Below are 18,622 nucleotides of genomic sequence, written 5' to 3'. Positions count from 1 at the left end.
ACGTGCTGTCTGTGCACTGGAAAAAACTAGCCTGAAAAACTGCTTGGGACTTTATCTTAAGATAATTTTTTTTTTAACTGACAAAATGAGGTTGATTCCTTCCCTATCGTACACAACTGATAAAAAGGAAACCCACAGTTAATTTTACAGTTGAAAAAGGTCTCTTATGTTTCAAACCAACTTAACAGCAGCTTTTATAATTACCATGGTCACTTAGGTTTTCCTCTGGATAATATTTTTAAAAAGGGGTAACAGAGGTAGCAGGAAGCCAAGGCTTACGTAAGAGGCCTTGTCTTGTTTTATTTTTGACAACATTTCTTAATCTTTGAGAATCTCAATCCTATTTCCCACCTTAAGGTAAAAACAGAGTTTACTTGAAGCTTGCTGGAGGGCAATTTGGTTTAGCTAGCAGAATTTTAAATAGGCATGTTATCTGACCCTATAATTTCACTTCTGGAATTTACCATACAGAAATACTTGGACAAATGTTCCACAAAATAAGCACAAGGATATTACTGCAATATTGTTTGTAATAAGACCAAAAACAACCCACCAACCAACCCCTAAATGTCCATCAATGGGAAATTAAACTATGAAATAAATGAGCTGACAATTATGCAGTTTCAGAATGAGTTTGATCTCTATGAACTGAAATAATATATCATGATAAAATAAAGTGAATAAGGCAACGTACAGAAGAGTACGGTGTATAGTATAAGCCCATTTCTGTGAGAGAAACTGACAGATGTGTGCATGTGTGTATGTATATAGGTATTTGTAAACACACACTTTTGAATTTGCAATAAAGGAGATCTGGAAATATATCCAGGGGGTTATCTTTGGGAAGTGGATTTTGGATGGGAGTGTAGGAAAGACAATTTCACTTCTTATATTTCTGTGCCATTTGGCATTTTTGCTACCAGCGTACTTTGTGGTTAAAAAAAAAAAAATTTTTTTTAAAATAAAGCTACCTGGCATCTACATCTCCTAAGTTGCTCCTTCCCGTAACAATTCCTGTTTCTGAAAGTAGCTTGTGGAGTGAGAGATCGCGGAGACTGAGGTTCCAGGTGCAAGCATTTTTAAAGAGGACATGTTGGGGAAGATCTGCCAGTGCTGATAAACACTGTATTTGCAGGTTGGCACCCAAGCGTCACTGATTCAGGGACAAAGGCCAGGCAGCTGCATCAACATCAGCTCTATTGGTTTTACATCGAGGACCCCAACTTCTATAGCCTCCACCCAAACTAGAAAAGATGACAACGTAGAAGATAGAAGACTGAGAACAATGTAGGAGATAGAAGACTGAGAAATCAATGAGCCTAGGGTAGAAGGGCAGTGACTCATTCTCTCTCCCCTTCCCCAAAAACGGCGAGTTGTCTGTTTCTTCTTTAATTTATCTTTTCATTTGATGGTTTAGAGCTGTGGTGTCCAATATAGTACATGTGCCTACTGAGCACTTGAAATGCAACTAGTCCGAATTGAGATGTGCTGTCAGCATAAAATACACACTGGAGTTTAACAATTTAGTATTGAAAAAGAATACTTTTTTCAATATTTCATATTTTTATATTTATTCCATGTTGTAATAATAGTATTTTGGATATACTGTGTTAAAATATGCTATTAAAATTAATTTTACTTGTTTCTTTTTGCCTCTTTTAATGACTGCTAGAGAATTTAAAGTGACATGGTTCACATTCTGTTTTCTATTGGACAGATCTGGTTTAGACTTTCATAGACATTCCACATGGAATATCTATATATTTAAATGTGTAAAGAAAGGAATAGTAGGGCTTCCCTGGTGGCGCAGTGGTTGAGAATCTGCCTGCCAATGCAGGGGACACGGGTTCGAGCCCTGGTCTGGGAAGATCCCACATGCCGCGGAGCAACTGGGCCCGTGAGCCACAATTACTGAGCCTGCGCGTCTGGAGCCTGTGCTCCGCAACAAGAGAGGCCGCGACAGTGAGAGGCCCACGCACCGCGATGAAGAGTGGCCCCCACTTGCCGCAACTAGAGAAAGCCCTCGCACAGAAACGAAGACCCAACACAGCTATAAATAAATAAATTAATTAAAAAAAATACTTCTGAAAAAAAAAAAAAAAAAAAAAAAAGAAAGGAATAGTAGAGTAGAGAGGGAGGCACGTACACACATGCACACCCCACCCCCCGCCAACTGTTACACTGCAACCCTGTATAACTTCATGCCCGCCTAGCTCCCTAGGGTAGCTCATTACAGTTCACTGTTCCTGTCATAGGTCATACAGCTCTGCTGTATGTGGGATCCTGGGGCAAGTCACTTGGGAGGATTAAACTGAATAATGTATGTCAAATGCTCAGGACCATGACAAGGATGTGTAATAACCTCTGTCAGCAAGGGTTAGCTGTGCTTGACATGATAAGAGTTCCAGAAATGACCAAGCCACAGTTCTACCCCAAAGCAAAGAATATTAGAGTTGGAGTGAAACTTGGAAATTATGTACTTCCATGTTTTAAAACCCTTTTAAATCTCAGAAGCCCAGTATACGAAAAAGATGAAATCAAGTTGCTCTGAACAAAGCTGAGTGTGGGAACAAGAAGGGCTGGGCACTCCTGGACTACATAGAGGCAGGAATATGAGGTCTCTATGAAGCAGTCTGAATGCCATGGATGTGGTGTCTTATCCCGGCCTCTCCATTTTACAGATAAAGACACTAAGCTCCAGAGGTCGAGGGCTTGCCTTCAGTCACAGAGCTGGCAGAGGCAGGGCCGGAACGGACTCAGGTATCTGGCTCCTCAGAAAGAACGTGCTCTGCATCCCATAATGACTGCAGCTGTGTGGACAACGTGTGCGCGCAGACGGAAGGTGGCTGAGAAAAGCACTGCCGGACAGGTGCACACAGAATATGGGGGGGAGTTGGGGGGGGCCGGAGCGGGGGCAGGTCTGTTCCCTGAAGAGACAACTTCTAGGTTTAGCTCTGGAAGATGAGAGAGGGCAGGTGGGCACCCAGAATAAAAGAAGCGCAAGGGTTCTAAGGAGGAAAACCTTAAGGCAAGTTTTTGGAAAAGGGTGACAATAGAAAGATTAATTTATCGGAAGTCCACAAATAGTCAGGAAAACAGGCTGGCAGGCAGACTCTGGGTGCCAGATCGGAGTGGCAAAGGGTTGCGAAGCTGGAAGGCTGCAGAGCTGCCCCGACAGGGAAAGACCTGGCCTGATGGTGGCTTCTCAGTATACTCCATGAAAACAAATAAATTCATGATAAAGTAAGATACACATCAAGAATAAGAAAAAAATCAGCATTAATTACATTAAAAGGTAGTACTCATTTGTTCTTACTTAGAACTACCCTGTGTGCATTATTCAACAAGATCTTTTCCTCGGTCCCATCTTGGGTATTTCCTCACTCAAGAAAATGCTTCTTTGGAGTTCTTCCCATTTGGTTGGTTCTCTAAAGAAAAAAAGAGGTCCAAGGAAACATCCAAGAAAAGACAAGAAACCTGAAGGTCCAGTGAGTGCCCTGGTTTCCACACGCGTGTTCTGATCTAACCTAAGGTGATGGGTTTCCTCTCACAGACTAGGGCTTGCCTGTTGGTGTCTTGGTGTTCAGGGCATCTGGTCAAGGGCCTCATTTCCCTGATGTCACTAAGGAAAGCGCTCAGATATGGGGAACACCAACACAGTAACCAGTAGGACAGTTGGCAAGGCACTCAGTGACATTTTAAAGATATTTGCTCACAGACCACTCAGCCACAAAGGACAGTTTCCCTGTCAGTTTCTCAGCTACTGGGGGTTTAATTCATAGAAACCAATGACGGCAAGCCTAGAGAGGCCACCATCCAAGGGGGAGTATAACCATGAAGCCTTGTTTGTTTCCTTCGAACAGTGACTGTATGTTCTTGGTGGCATTTGGCATTTCTTAGCTAGGGATCAGTAGAGCTGGCAACTCAGAACTTCTAAGAATTACTATCTGTTTACCACAATCTCCATATTCAAAGAATTAGTAACATGTTTTATTTTTTAAATGTGCGTTTTCTTTTTATGACTTCGCCGTCACTTGGAAAATCCCACAACTTTCAAACCACACAGACAATAGTTCTGACCAGGACTACAAGGCAACGGACAGATACCTGGAGAGTTAACGTTTGTGAGTCTATTTTGCCATGAAGTTAAAAAGCAGTCAGTATCATCCATCTGTCCATCCCTCCCTCCATCTCATCCTAATCTTCAAGCTGGGTAGTTGTCTACTGACCAAATTCATAGCAATGTTTTTTAGTATTAAAATATAACTCAAGGGCTTCCCTGGTGGCGCAGTGGTTAAGAATCCGCCTGCCAATGCAGGGGACACAGGTTCGAGCCCTGCTCTGGGAAGATCTCACATGCCGCGGAGCAACTAAGCCCGTGCGCCACAACTACTGAGCCTGCGCTCTAGAGCCTGCGAGCCACAACTACTGAGCCTGCGTGCCACAACTACTGAAGCCCGCGCGCCTAGAGCCCGTGCTCTGCAACAACAGAAGCCACCGCGATGAGAAGCCTGTGCACTGAAACAAAGAGTAACCCCCGCTCCCCACAACTAGAGAAAGCCCGCACGCAGCAACGAAGACCCAACGCAGCCAAAAATAAAATAAATAAATTTATATATATAAAACAAACAAACAAACAAAAAATATATATATAAGTCAATGTGGAGTAAAGATGGATCACCCATTGATGAAGAGTTAAAGGAGGAAGATAAAAGATCCAACTCTTATCTACTTTCGTAGAACGCTATTGAAGGTCAGTGTGGCAATTATTAAACCCAGATAATAATGACAGATGGTATTTAAACTCTCTGGCTATTTGTCAACCATCTGCCCTAAGATTCTTTTTCCTGAGTTCATATTTCCTAGGTATCACATTTTAGAATAAAAGGCATGCAGTTCTTTACAATATCACAGAAATTGGGCAGCCTTTCCACTATAGGAAAGGCTAGAAATCAAAGCTATTAGATGTGTGGTTTGCTTCTTGACCTCCCTAAAATATTGTTGCTGCTACGTTGTAATAATGCATGAAACATTCTAGAAAAAATATGGTACCTAATAAAACCACAGCCAGGGTAGAAACATGGCAGAGTGGGAAAATCAAAGGTTAGAGAGTCAGATAGACTTAGGTTCAAATTTGGCTCTGCCATTTAAGAGCTGTATGCCTATGGACAAGTTATTTATACTCCTTGTGGAAGGCTTTGGTTCATCACCTAGAAACAGGAAAACAGTCCTCAGAATGTGGGTTTAGTGAGATAATAGATGTGAAGGGCCCGGCCCTGGGTCTGTCACATGACACAACTGTTAACTCCCTTTGCTTCTTTTTTTCTCCCTAGGTTAGGGAGGACGGTGAGCCTTGCTGATGCATAAATGGTTATTCCTCAGTGTTCTTATATAAACAACTAGGATACGACCTCTGAAGAAGGTTAATCCTGACTTCTAGTCTTCCATTGAGAAATCTCTTTCCTCTGTGGAGATAAGCTTCTCATTATACCCATTCATAGAAACCTACACGTCACAGCATTTACCCCAGCTCTGGTTAATTGACTAATTGCAAATGCAGTGCCTCTCTTCTGCACTAAGGTGTAGGTTATCCTTCTAGAAAAGGGCCTTGCGTATAGTAGCCACTCAGTAAAGTTATTTGCAGAATGAACGAAACATCTGTTTCCAACATGTGACACACACCTGGGTGATATGGGAGATGATTTCAGGGGCTGAACATGGACTAAATTGTTTAATTTTAAGGGTTATATATGAATTTTAGTGTATGTTAGACAAATAACTGGTTCATCAATTCTGTGATTTTATATATTTTTGCTTAAGATGAGGCTAAATAAAAAGTTAATTAATTTAAGATAGTAAAGAAATTAAGTAAGTATAGTTATCATGAATATGGCAAAAACCATGAAGGTGTTAAAAAAGATGACACAGTTTGGGAACTACTGCCATAGCAACAAGGAGGAACCCTGAGTGGACACATACCAGGACACCCTGATTTAGGGTCAGCCTAAGGCAATGAGGGAGTCTGCTTCCAGAAGCCACGGCTTGTGAGTTCTCAGCCGGACACTGCAACAGGTGGGTCAGCACTGAATCAGGAGTTAAGCTGGAAGCAGGTGAAGCCGGTGGCTGGACCCCAGAACTCAGCTGGCATAAGTGAGAAGGCTTCACATTCAGATATCTGGGTGTTATCATAGGAAATACCAAACGTGAACTGAGCAGGAACAAGGGTCAGATCCCATGGTTGTTTTCAAGGTCACATCCAAACCGGCAGGAACTACCTAAGAGACAGAGCACCCGCCCCAGGAAGGGTGGCAGGCCCAGATGGATCCATTGTCCTTCAGCCTTAAAGGCACACGCGCCTGGATTCTGATATTGCTTCCCGCTCCCGGCAATTATTTCTCAATTTACTATCTCCGTGCAAGGCTCCAAGAGAGGGGTACTTTCTTTTGTGCACATCTGAAGAGCCAATCGGTCTCTACCCAACATCTCACTTTCCCAGAAAAGTGAAGCAGACTGTTGCTGCTGTTGTCAAAGGAGTCTCTCTCTGAGCCTCCAATACTGAGTCCCCCTTCTGAGACCCAATGCTGGGCTGAAGAGATGGGTATTCCTGTCATCCTGGATTGGAACATAGAATGGACTTTCCCCTAGAAAAAAAATGTTGTAAGTAGAAAATAGGTTTTGATAAATAATGTTCTGTATATGTTCCAGGTTATACAGGATTCTCTGCAAGCTAGACTGGGAACCAGATTACCAACTATACTCCCACTTCAGTGGGAGAATGTTTTAATGCTATAAAATGAAAATTTGGGCTGCAATTGTTCCATAAGTGCTGACTACCTATACTTAAAAATAAAGCACATCCCTTACTAGAGAACACTTTAACACCACATATCTTAAATTTCATCTTTCTTTTAACATCTTCCAGAAGATTGTTTTTATCATCAATTATGGCTGGTATTCAAGTTTTGTACTATTGAAAAACAACTGATCATCCTTCCCCCATAACAAAAGAAGGACCCAATCTTTACATTTGAGGACAATCCTAGACTCATCAAAGTAATTCCAATAAATACTTCTCTAATCAACTCTCAGCTGCACCAAGTTATTCATGGGATGAACTGAAATGACTGTCCCAACTCCCACACTGCAATATTGACAGTAAATTATTCCTGGTTCTGACAATAAGCCTTTAACCCTAAATTTTCCACACTTGTCTGATGAAAAGAATTACATGATGCACGTTTAAAAACAAGAATGCCAGGACTTACCTGGTGGCGCAGTGGTTAAAGAATCCGCCTGCCAATGCAGGGGACACGGATTCGAGCCCTGGTCCGGGAAGATCCCACATGTCGCGGAACAATTAAGCCCGTGTGCCACAACTGCTGAGCCTGTGCTCTAGAGCCCTCGAGCCACAACTACTGAGCCCGCATGCCACAACTACTGAAGCCTGTGTGCCTGGAGCCCGTGCTCCACAACAAGAGAGGCCACCGTAATGAGAAGCCTGTGCACCACAATGAAGAGTAGCCCCTGCTCACCACAACTAGAGAGAACCCGCGTGCAGCAACGAAGACTCAAAGCAGCCAAATAAATAAGTAAATAAAATATTTTTAAAAATTAAAAAAAAACAAAACAAACAAGAACACCAGGCCTCAGTCCAATAATGAATCAGAATTTCAAGAGAGAGGTCTGGGAGTTGCACATTTAACGACTGACCATTCCTGCTGATTCTCTCATCCAACCCAGTGGTTCTTACCCTGGAGGATGAATTAGGATCACCTGGAGGGCTTATGAAAACAAAGGTTGCTGGGCCCCAGCCCAAGCGCTTCTGATCTAGTCGGTCTGGGGTGAGGCCCAAGAATTTGCACTTCCAAAAAGGTCACCTTTTTGGATACTGCTGGTCCAAGAACCACACTTCCAAAACCACTTATTTAGCCTATTTGGCAAACATTGCAGCTGAATTCAATATATTTTTTTTTCTTCCCTCCTTGGTAGAAAAACACCACCAGAGTCACAAGACTTCCTCTGGAGTAATACCTCTCATACTTTTTAGCTGTTTGATGTTAGACAAATAAATTTACCACTGCATCTCAGTTATCTCTTATCGTGAGGAATAAAAAGGTAACACAAGGAAGAGGTTTGGTCTTGTAATTGGCACCCAATAGGCCTGCAATAAACATCTGTGTACTTTGATCACCTTGCCATGATCCCCCTCTGTGAGCTACAGATGAATCTGCTGAGGTCTAGAATAGTTCCCCAAATTTATTACATGAACAAAGCTTCATCTGGTTAAAACAAACAAACAGACAAGCAAGAAATGGCTGACTACCTCTTTTTCTTGTAAGCTAGCACATAGCTACGTTTTGAATATAACATGTCCAGTGGGAAAATATTCAGCTTCCCAACTCACATTTTCCCATGGAAATAAAAATAGAAGACAAAGAGAGATTAGATTATGATTAGGCTCTCTGTTTAATTTTGACCAGGCTGAATTTAGTACCCAGGTCTGGAGTATTTTCCTGGCAGATCTTTATTATATTGTTTGGCTATTTCTTATGACCTGAAAATCAAACAAATGAACCACAGACTTTCAGACTCAGAGGGGCCCTGGAGGTCATCTAGCCCACCCACCCATTCTAGGAATGCCACTGAAAACATCTACAGTGTGTAGTGGTCCAGTCTCTTCTTGGACACCCATTGAGAAAGCACTATTTTCATGAACCCTGATCCTCTCTTCAGATAACTCTAATCATTAGATTTTTTTTTTTTGCCTTTGAGCAAAAATCTTTATTTCTGTAATTTTAATATCTTTGGTTCTGCTCTCTATAGTGCCTGAATATGTCTAACCTCTCCTCTGCATGACAGCATTTAAAGTATTCTGAAATGGCGCAGACATCTTTCTTGCCTGTGCCTTTTCAGTCTAAACATTCTGTTTTTTCAAGCCACCATCAAAATTTCCATATACTTAACAGCCCTGGTCCTCCTCTTGTGGAAAAGTCCACCTTGAGGATGTTTCCTCACACAAGAAAACCATAACGTGCTTCATGTTTGCCACATCCTCTCATCGCCAACAAAAACAAAATAAATTGTACGAACACTGGAGTGTTCCTTTCCAAACAGAGTTTCCAAGAGCCGGAAGCTACAACCACACGCAACTACACTGTAAGCACTGAGAAGGCAGTTTCAGGACATGCTTGGAAGTGGGAGCCGCAGGCAGGTGGAGCTGGATACCATGTTCCTACTTGAAAGAGGGATGCTAGGCTACCACTTAAATCATCCAAGACCCGAACCGTTTCTTTCCAAGGGAGACAGAGTGAAACAAAAGGTATTTCTTACTTTCTACGAAACATTTCTGCAAATATGCAACCAACACTCCAGAGGTCCACAGGGGTGGCGTAGCTGGACTGAAGCAAGACTTCTGGAGCTCTGTACCACAGCGTGACGACCTGAAACGGCAAACGGAGCGGAGTGTTACTGAGGGAGACGGTTGTTTGCTTGACTCCTCATCCCGGGTGGTTTAATGCCAAGACTCAGCTCGGAAAGAACTCCTAAAATCACATGCGGGACACAGATAGAAGCAGTAAGTAACCAGGACTCATCACTGACAGGCCAGGAAATTACATCATCCCCACAACCTGGGTTCCCGCCTCAGACTCTGGGTGTCTTATTAGCATGATAAAATAACTGAGTTTCAGAAAGCAAAAGCAAAGACTTAAACAAACCCTTACCTTAAAACAATTATTTCTTTCTTAAGGGGCTTTAAAAAACAATACATGGAAAACAGATGATGGCAACGATTTCAGCTCAATTCCCACGTCAGCAATTTTGGGAAATTGGAAGATTATTCCAGTGGCTGCGGGATGGTGACCTTGAGGTCTACAGAGCACTCGAACAAGTCAAAACTACTCTTATCATGAGACTGTGGGGAATCAAAATAAAGCCCCCTTCAATGTCACTCTTTCCAGAAAATAAAACATGAAGAAGAACTTGAGAGAGAATGTATAACCCAATTGTTCATACCATGTGTAAAAAGTCATCCAGAGGAAGAGAATGGGAAGAACCCCATTTAATACTGAGCACTGTATAATAACAGATAAAACAAACACAACCATATCATTAAGGTTCCACATTTATAAGAGTATATAGGGGTTCAAGTGCTTCTTTTTTGTGGGGAGCAGAAATTCTATGGATGTCTGAAACGAAGGTATATAAAGGAATTCAATACATAACTCTATTACATAAGCATTTTATATTATTCAGATTCTTTTTATCATTACTTATTGTTTTACTTAATTGTACTTTCACTGATGTCTAAATTTCCTGAAATTCTGTTTATGTACTTTGATGCTATAGTACTTAGTGCCTAAAGACTGCAGTAGCAATTCTCAAAAAAAAAATGGTTGCCATCAATTTCCTTCTTTCCTTATATGCACACTCCTCTCATTAAGGATTGGAGTTTAGTTCACTTTCCATTGAATCTGAGTTAGCCTTAGTGACTTGCTTGACCAACAGAATATGGTGGAAGTAACATCTGAGACTACCAAAGCTAGGTCATAGGAAGCCTGGTTGCCTGGGCCTTTTTGAATGCTTGCTCTTGAGATGCTTCCTCTTGGAACCCAGCTGCTATGCAATGAGAAGCCCACAAAGATGTTCCAATCGACAGCCCCAGCTGAGCTCTCAGCTGAAAGGCCATGTGAGTGAGCCATCTTGGACATTCCAGCCTGACTGGTCCCCCAGGTGACTGTGGCCCCTTCCAATGTCACATGGAGCAGAAGAACTGCCCAGTTGAGTCCAGTCAACTCACAGGATTGTGAGTGACCATAAAGTACCTCCATATCCTTCCCACATGAGACCACACCACTGGCTCTCAACCCTGACTGTACATCAGAATTATCCATGGGGCTTTAGAAAAACACATGTGTCTGGGCCCTTATCTTGCCCCTAACTGAATTAGATCTCCATGGGTGGGGCCCCTGGAGTTCTTTTTCTTTTCTTCTTCTTTTTTTTTTGTTTAAACTTCTTTAGGTAACCCTAACCCTTGGCTAGGTTTGAGAACCGCTCAATTATACAAACGTATCCTCCAGTTCCTGCCTCCATGCTTTTGTTGACACTGTTCTAGTCTGGGAAGCTCTGCTTTCTCCTTCACAGGTTGAAATTCTGCTCATCCTGCAAAGCTCAGTTTTGACATCATCACCTCCCTGAACCAACTGCCACCTAAAAATCATACTTTGTAACATAGTTCATAATATGGGTCCTTCCAGAGGGCACGGACCCAATTTCATCCATCATTATGTCTGTAAATGCCCATCATAATACTGCGCACATAACAATTGTGTTTTAACAAACAAAAAATTGATGAGTTTAAGGCAATCATTCCTAGAAGACAAGTGGGCAAAATTCTATTACCAGTCAACCCCCAAAAAGAAGATACTCACTACTTTTGTTAAGAAGAGTGTCCAATTCTGGGCGCTAGTTTTTAGTTACATAATTTATTTCTGCTTTACTAATATTTCTAGCTGGAGGAACACTTCCCTATTTCTCTAATACACTGTATACCAAAGTGCAGGGGCAAACTGTCCATAAAGTTCCAGTCCAGTGGTTTACAGACATACACAGATATTGTGAGATCACATATTGATCTTCTCACTTCAGTTTGAAATAAAGTCTAACATCATATGAGATGAAAAGTTTAATCTGAATACAGCATGATTTTAAGCTGTTCTAAAGAGTCTGTGATTTCTGATTGATTACCCATTCTAAAACACTTGAGTAGCACTATCTTCATTTTCAGTACTTTAATCAGTGATACTTATTATGATCATAATAAGTAGCACTATCTTCATTTTCAGTACTTTAATCAGTGATACTTATTATGATCATCAAATAAGTGTTTAGACAACTAAAATAATAAGAAAAATATTGATATATTAAAGAAGTTTCCTTCTATTCCTTTTAAAATTTAGTGACCACTCAAAATGGGTAACAGATTTTTATCAAATGCTTTTTAAAATGTCTATTAATAATAACCATTTGATCACTCTTTTATTCTATTAATGATATATTAATTACATTAATAGATTTCCCAATATTGTACCACCCTTCCCTTCTTGGACTAAATCATTCCTAATCATGGTTTATTATTCTTTTACTAGACCTTTGGATTCTATTTGTTAATATTTATTTTAGGACATTAACTTATACTGATGAATGAGACTGATCTATAGTATTTTTGTGTGTAATTTTTCATGTTTGGTATTAAGGATATGCAGACTTTCCATCCTTTTCTATATTCGGGAATATTTTAAATGACATAATAATCAGTCCTTTGAAAGGACTCATAAAACCATCTGGATCTGGATCTTTCCTAGCATTATGTCTTTAACAATCTTGTGAATTTCTTATTGGTAGTTAGTCTGTTCAGGTTTCAACTTCTTTTTGAGTCAATTTTGGTAATAATATGGAATTTCCCTATGAAACTCTTTAATCAGATTTTAAAATGTATTGGCTTAAATTTGTACATAGTATTTCTTGTAATTATTTTAATCTCATCTATTTTCTTGGTTTTCTGAGAAAGAAAATTTTTTTCTCTTTATATCAGTCAGGTTTGTCAGGAGTTTAGCTATATTATTTATTTAAAAGAAACTGACTTCAAGATTTATTTCTATTTTGGGAGGATTACTGTTTTATTTAATAATTTGTTGACGTCTACTTTTATCTTTTTAAATCCCCCCTCTTAGTTTTTTTGTTTTTTAAAATTTATTTCTGAGTTGAAACTTGGGTAATTTATTATTTTAGTTTCGATTAATGACAGAACATTTAGTTATATATTATTAAATAAACCGTCCTCATTTTTGTTCAGCTTTAAATAATATGTAATTTACCTTTAATTTTCTCTTTAGTCCAAGAATAAACTAATTTGAAGAATTATTTAGAAAAGAGTTTTAAAATTTCCATATGATCAGATTATTTATGGTTAACTGTTAGTTGCTGTGTTTCTAGTCTTATTGCATCACAGCCAGAGAATGTAACCTGTAGAATTTCTTTTCTTTTTTTTAAAAGATTTATTTATTATTTATTTTCTTTTTGGCTGCGCTGAGTCTTAGTTGTGGCATGAAGGATCTTCATTGAGGCATGCGGGCTCTTCGTTGTGGTGCACGGGCTTCTCTCTAGTTGTGGCGTGTGGTTTTTCTCTTCTCTAATTGTGGCTGTAGTTTGCAGCACGCAGGCTCTCTAGTTGAGGCACGCGACCTCAGTAGTTGTGGCACTCAGGCTTAGTTGCCCAGCAGCATGTGGGATCTTAGTTCCCTGACCAGGGATCGAACCCAGCGTCCCCTGCATTGCAAGGTGGATTCTTTACCACTGGACCAACAGGGAAGTCCCTAGAATTTCTTTTCTTTATGACTATGCACATAATTGGCTTTTGTTCTGTAGGGTGTAAGGAGAATACTCTCTTTTAAGAGTAAAGTTCTTTATTAATCAGAGTTTGTCTCATACAGATCCTTACTTATATTCTTCTATACTTTATTTGTCAAACTTTGAAAGAGAATTGAGTTTGTGTTTTCCTTCCCCCAGAATCTCCTTGTACTTCTAAGGGTTTCTGCCTTATACACATTGGCCTTATGTTTTGGAAAATAAAATTTATTACAAAAAAATATTCAGATAATAAAAATTTAGATGATGGTAGACATAAGATACAAAGTAAATACACAAATGTTAGTAAATCAGTTACAAAATATAATGGAAAAAGGATCCCATTCATATAGTAACAAAAAAAAAATGTGAAACACTGAGGAATTTAAAAACAGCAGATCTAATATAAATAAAATGATATACTATTATTGAAAAACATAAAATAAAAGCTAAATAAATGGTGAGACAGACCATGACTAAGATGGGAAAAAGCCATATCATAAAGATAATCATTATTCCTGTATTAACACAAAAATTTAAGACAATCCAGTGATTTGGGGGAGTAAGTTAACTTTGACAATCAGGTACCTCTGGCAGAGTAACACTTAAGAAGAGCCAAAAATAGTTTGAGAAATAAGGATGAGGGGGATTTGTCCTCTGTCACCAAAATATACTCTAAGATACAGCAAATAAAATAGTAGGTGCTAACAGATTAAAAAAAGAATAAAGTCCAGCAAGATAATGAGATACTTATTTACAAGGTGACATTTACAAGATATTTATAGGATATGCTTATAGGTGGTCTCTCTTTCATCTTAGAGAGAAAATGCACTAGAATATGTGAAAGCAAGACAACTGGCCACCCATCTGGAAGAAAGTAAGTTTGATCTCTGCTTTACACCATGTATAAGAAGAAACTGTATAGATGCAAGACCTAAATGTAAGGAGAGCTAGAAAAATGTATTAGAAGAAAACGTAAGAGGACCTTGGGATGTGGAGGCCTTTCTCAGCATCATGGGAAATCTAGAAGCTTGAGATGAAAAGATTTATAGATCCAGCTATTTAAAACTGAAATCCTGGACTTCCCTGGTGGTGCAGTGGTTAAGAACCCACCTGCCAATGCAGGGGACACAGGTTTGAGCCCTGGTCTGGGAAGATCCCACATGCCGTGGAGCAACTAAGCTGGTGCACCACAACTACTGAGCCTGCACTCTAGAGCCCACGAGCCACAACTAGTGAAGCCCGCGTGCCTAGAGCCTGAGCTCCGCAACAAGAGAAGCCACCACAATGAGAAGCCCGTGCACCGCAACAAAGAGTAGCCCCTGCTCATCACAGCTAGAGAAAGCCTGCGGGCAGCAACGAAGACCCAACACAGCCAAAAATAAATAAGTAAATAAATTTATTTAAAAAAACAAAAACAAAAAACAAACCAAAAAACCCAGAAATTTTCTTCAGCAAACACTGTAAATACAGTAAAGGAAAGGATAAATGACAACCTGGGAGAAAACATCTAAAACAAATTACATCAATAAAACAATACAACAGAAAAATGGATAAAAAATATGAAAAGACAATCCAAAAGAAGCAAAAACTATCAAAGATACTCAATCTCATAAAAAGAAAGGAAGAAAAGAAAGAAAGGAGAGAAGAAGGAAAGAAAGGAAGGAAGGAAGGAAGAAAGGAAGAAAGCCATCACAATAAGAGGGTATCATTTTTGCCTGATTGGCAGAAAGGACAGAATGACACTATTCAGGGTTGGTCATGGTTGGGAACCCTGTAAGTTTTATTTTATTTATTTATTTATAATTTTTATTTTACATTGGAGTATAGTTAATTCACAATGCTGTGTTAGTTTCAAGTGTACAGCAAAGTGTTTCAGTTATACATATAAATGTATCTACTCTTTTTCAAATTCTTTTCCCATTTAGGTTATTACAGAATATTGAGCAGTGTTCCCTGTGCTATACAGTAGGTCTCTGTTGGTTATCTATTTTATTTTTTTAAACTTAAAAAAAATTTATTTATTTAATTTATTTATTTTTCATCTGTGTTGGGTCTTCATTGCTGCATGCAGGCTTTCTCTAGTTGCAGCGAGCAGGGGCTACACTTCATTGCGGTGCGCGGGCTTCTCATTGCGGTGGCTTCTCTTGTTGCGGAGCATGGGCTCTAGGCGCACGGGCTTCCACAGTTGCAGCACGTGGGCTCAGCAGATGTGGCACTCGGGCCCTAGAGCTAGTGGTCTTCCGTAGTTGCAGCGTGTGGGCTTCTCATTGCGGTGGCTTCTCTTGTTGTGGAGCATGGGCTCTAGGCGTGCAGGCTTCAGTAGTTGTGGCCTGTGGGCTCAGCAGTTGTGGCTCGTGGGCTCTAGAGGGCAGGCTCAGTAGTTGTGGTGCACGGGCTTAGTTGCTCCGCGGCATGTGGGATCTTCCCAGACCAGGGCTCGAACCCGTGTCCCCTGCATTGGCAGGCAGATTCTTAACCACTGTGCCACCAGGGAAGCCCCTGGTTACCTATTTTAAATACAGCAGTGTGTACACGTCAATCCCAAGCTCCCAATCTATCCCTTCCCCCCACCTTCCCCCTGGTAACCATAAGTTCATGGGAACCCTGTATGTTTTAAATTGCAAATTGGCACAATCTTTTTAGAGGACAGTCTGGTGGTATCTATGAAATTAATAGTCCCCATGTCTCTGAAGCAGAGTTCCATTCGTGGGAATTTATCCTATAGAAATATTCAGACTGGTATACAAAGAGGTACTCACAAGGATGTTTACTCCACAGTAATTCCCAATAGGGGAATATTATTCAGCCATCAAAAAAGATGAGCTAGTTCTCACCCTGCTCATTCCTGCTCACATAAAAAGGTGTCCATGATACACTGTTAAGTGAATAGAGAAGTTCTGGAGCAGTACGAAATATTTTCCAATTGTTATTAACAGATTACGTGTCAGTGTAAATATAATAATCATTTATGCATACAAAAATGTCTGCCAGGATTCTATACATAGACATCAAGCTTTAAGTGGACAGCTGTCATGGAAACATGGCAGTGTGGGAGGTGGCAAGTAGAAAGGAAAGGAAGGGCTGGACGACAATTTCAGAGGCACACGATCAGTCAGCTGCTGTCGGTAAGCACATTTTATAGCTGAGAAAACAATTTCAGAGAGGTTGGGTAATTTAGCCAGGGTCATGGAGCTGACACGTGGAAGAGCTGGGATTCTCCCTGGGACTGATTTCAACCCTGTGCTCCTTCCTCAACATCCAACACGGCACCTTTCATTCAGCATTCCAAACATCCACAAATCAACAGGCAAACATACAGGTTGTAATTAAAGAACCAACCGAAAAAGAATTTAAATTTACTTGGAAATATTTTAACGTGAACTTTTAAAAGAGATTACAAATCTCAAAAATGCAGCTATCCTTTGGGGTTAAATGATTTCCTTAAAAAAAGGTTTAAGAAAAAGGTTTCTATAACTTCAAAACTTACTTCTGAACCACAACAGTGCTCTGTATGGTGTGACATGCAGTCATCAAATTCCCATTTGATAACTTCAATGAAAGTTAAGATTTAAAAATCTCTTTGGTATCCCTAAGAGTTTTGCTGGGTTTATGTGTAAATCATTGTAACAAGGTGAGAGGAATTAGATTCATTTATTAGGTTTATGTTTATACTCTATTTGAACTATCAGCGTTTGTCTAAAGAGACATCTTTTTGGTTTAACCCTTGTAGAATTCAATGTGCTTCAATTCCACAGTAAGTATGAATTGTACATTTCTAGTTAATTCTCCAAGAAAATAACCCCAACACTGCCTAGAGCCTACATTTAAAATAACAAATTACTGCCTTTTGCAGTATACAGAAATCTAATAGTTGTTCCTTATGCATATAATATTATCTCATGTATCAAGAGCTTCCCCAGTTTTAATTTGCTAATTTATGTGGCTGGTCCATTCTCTAACCCAGAGTCCCTCAATCCTTACTTTAAGTCACTGTAATTTAAAATATCTCAAATAATGACAATTTCCGTAATTTCCAAGTTTTTGAGAACAAATCATAACAAGTTTCCTGGGCAGTAAAATATAAATTCTGTTTCCTTAGGAACTATTATAGTTCTGTACCTCTAAAAACTTCTGATGGAAGACTGACTAACTTAAAACCAGTTAAGTCACAGGTAAGAAGATTTATTAATTTTTAATTGAAAGTTTTATAAGAATAGGCAAAATTGATAAAAATGTTTCAAGGTTTTAGCCCATGAAGTAATATGGAACATTTTCAACAATGTAATCAATTAACTTCTACCTACATGTTCTCTAAGTTTAATGATTCTACATATCCTTAAACACAAAATATAGTGGTCAAAAGACATGTTGAGGGAAACAATGAATACAATGTATAAAGATCAACACTTAGAAATCTATGACAAAGGTGGCTTCTAATGGTAACAGTGCAGTTGTCTACTAAGCAAAGTTAACAATAGGAGCTATGGACAGAGTTTGGTGGTTGGAGCCAGCTGGAACCAAAGCAAATACTATGTTTATTACAATCATTACATATATTAACAGCCTCTAGAGGTGCTGAATGGATTTGGCAACAGGAGGGGGAGCGGAAGATGGGGGAGGTCAAGGATATTTACACAAGTGGATGTATCTGTTTAAACTGCTTTGATCTCTATTCACATTTTTTTGAAACAGTTCAATAACAGTATAAGATAAAGTAGAGCCAAGGCCAACTCTGACTCAAAATACATGTCAGAGTAACGCATTCTTACTTAATATTAGATTTTACAGTCTTTTATTCATGTACCCTTTCACCAAGATCCTGAAAACCTTAGTCGACGTTATCTGAATCATCCTTATTCTATGGCGACATGCTTCAAGAGCAGAAAAGCATGGTATGCACATTATGCTGGTTATCTTCCTTTTGCCTTTCTGGATGGGCCCAGTGCTCACAGGTGGATCTGTATCTACCATTTGCCTCCAGCTTCTTACTGGGTTTGGCCAACGGGAAGCCTAGGCAGGAGAAGAGTGAGGCTGAGTCTTCAACACCTTGATTTCCTCCCAGCAAGGTTGTCCAGAGCTGGCAGTGCTGCCATCACAAAGTCAATGTCCATCCCGGGCAGCCCACTCTACCCAACTCCAGTAGCTGCTCCCCATCTTCCTTTCAAGCCCGGGAATGGTAACAGCCTGATGCAACTAAGACTCAAGTTAGTACCAT

The 18,622-nt window shown here is 39.9% G+C and overlaps 1 protein-coding gene across 5 annotated transcripts in view; it reads right to left on the bottom strand.

Annotated features, from left to right (window-relative positions):
* CDK6 (cyclin dependent kinase 6) overlaps window positions 1–18,622 on the bottom strand; it is a 228,620-nt gene that overhangs the window by 58,388 nt on the left and 151,610 nt on the right. For all 5 annotated transcript variants that reach the window (XM_082472086.1, XM_082472088.1, XM_082472089.1 and 2 more), the window contains exon 5: window positions 9,331–9,440. In XM_082472086.1, the coding sequence (XP_082328212.1) occupies window positions 9,331–9,440 (110 nt within the window). The remainder of the gene's footprint in view (window positions 1–9,330; window positions 9,441–18,622) is intronic.

The sequence above is a fragment of the Balaenoptera physalus genome (genome assembly GCF_965194825.1).
Source record: "Balaenoptera physalus genome assembly, chromosome: 8".
NCBI lineage: Eukaryota > Metazoa > Chordata > Mammalia > Artiodactyla > Balaenopteridae > Balaenoptera > Balaenoptera physalus.
Note: the sequence above shows the minus strand (reverse complement) of the source record. Positions and strands in the feature narration are given on the sequence as shown.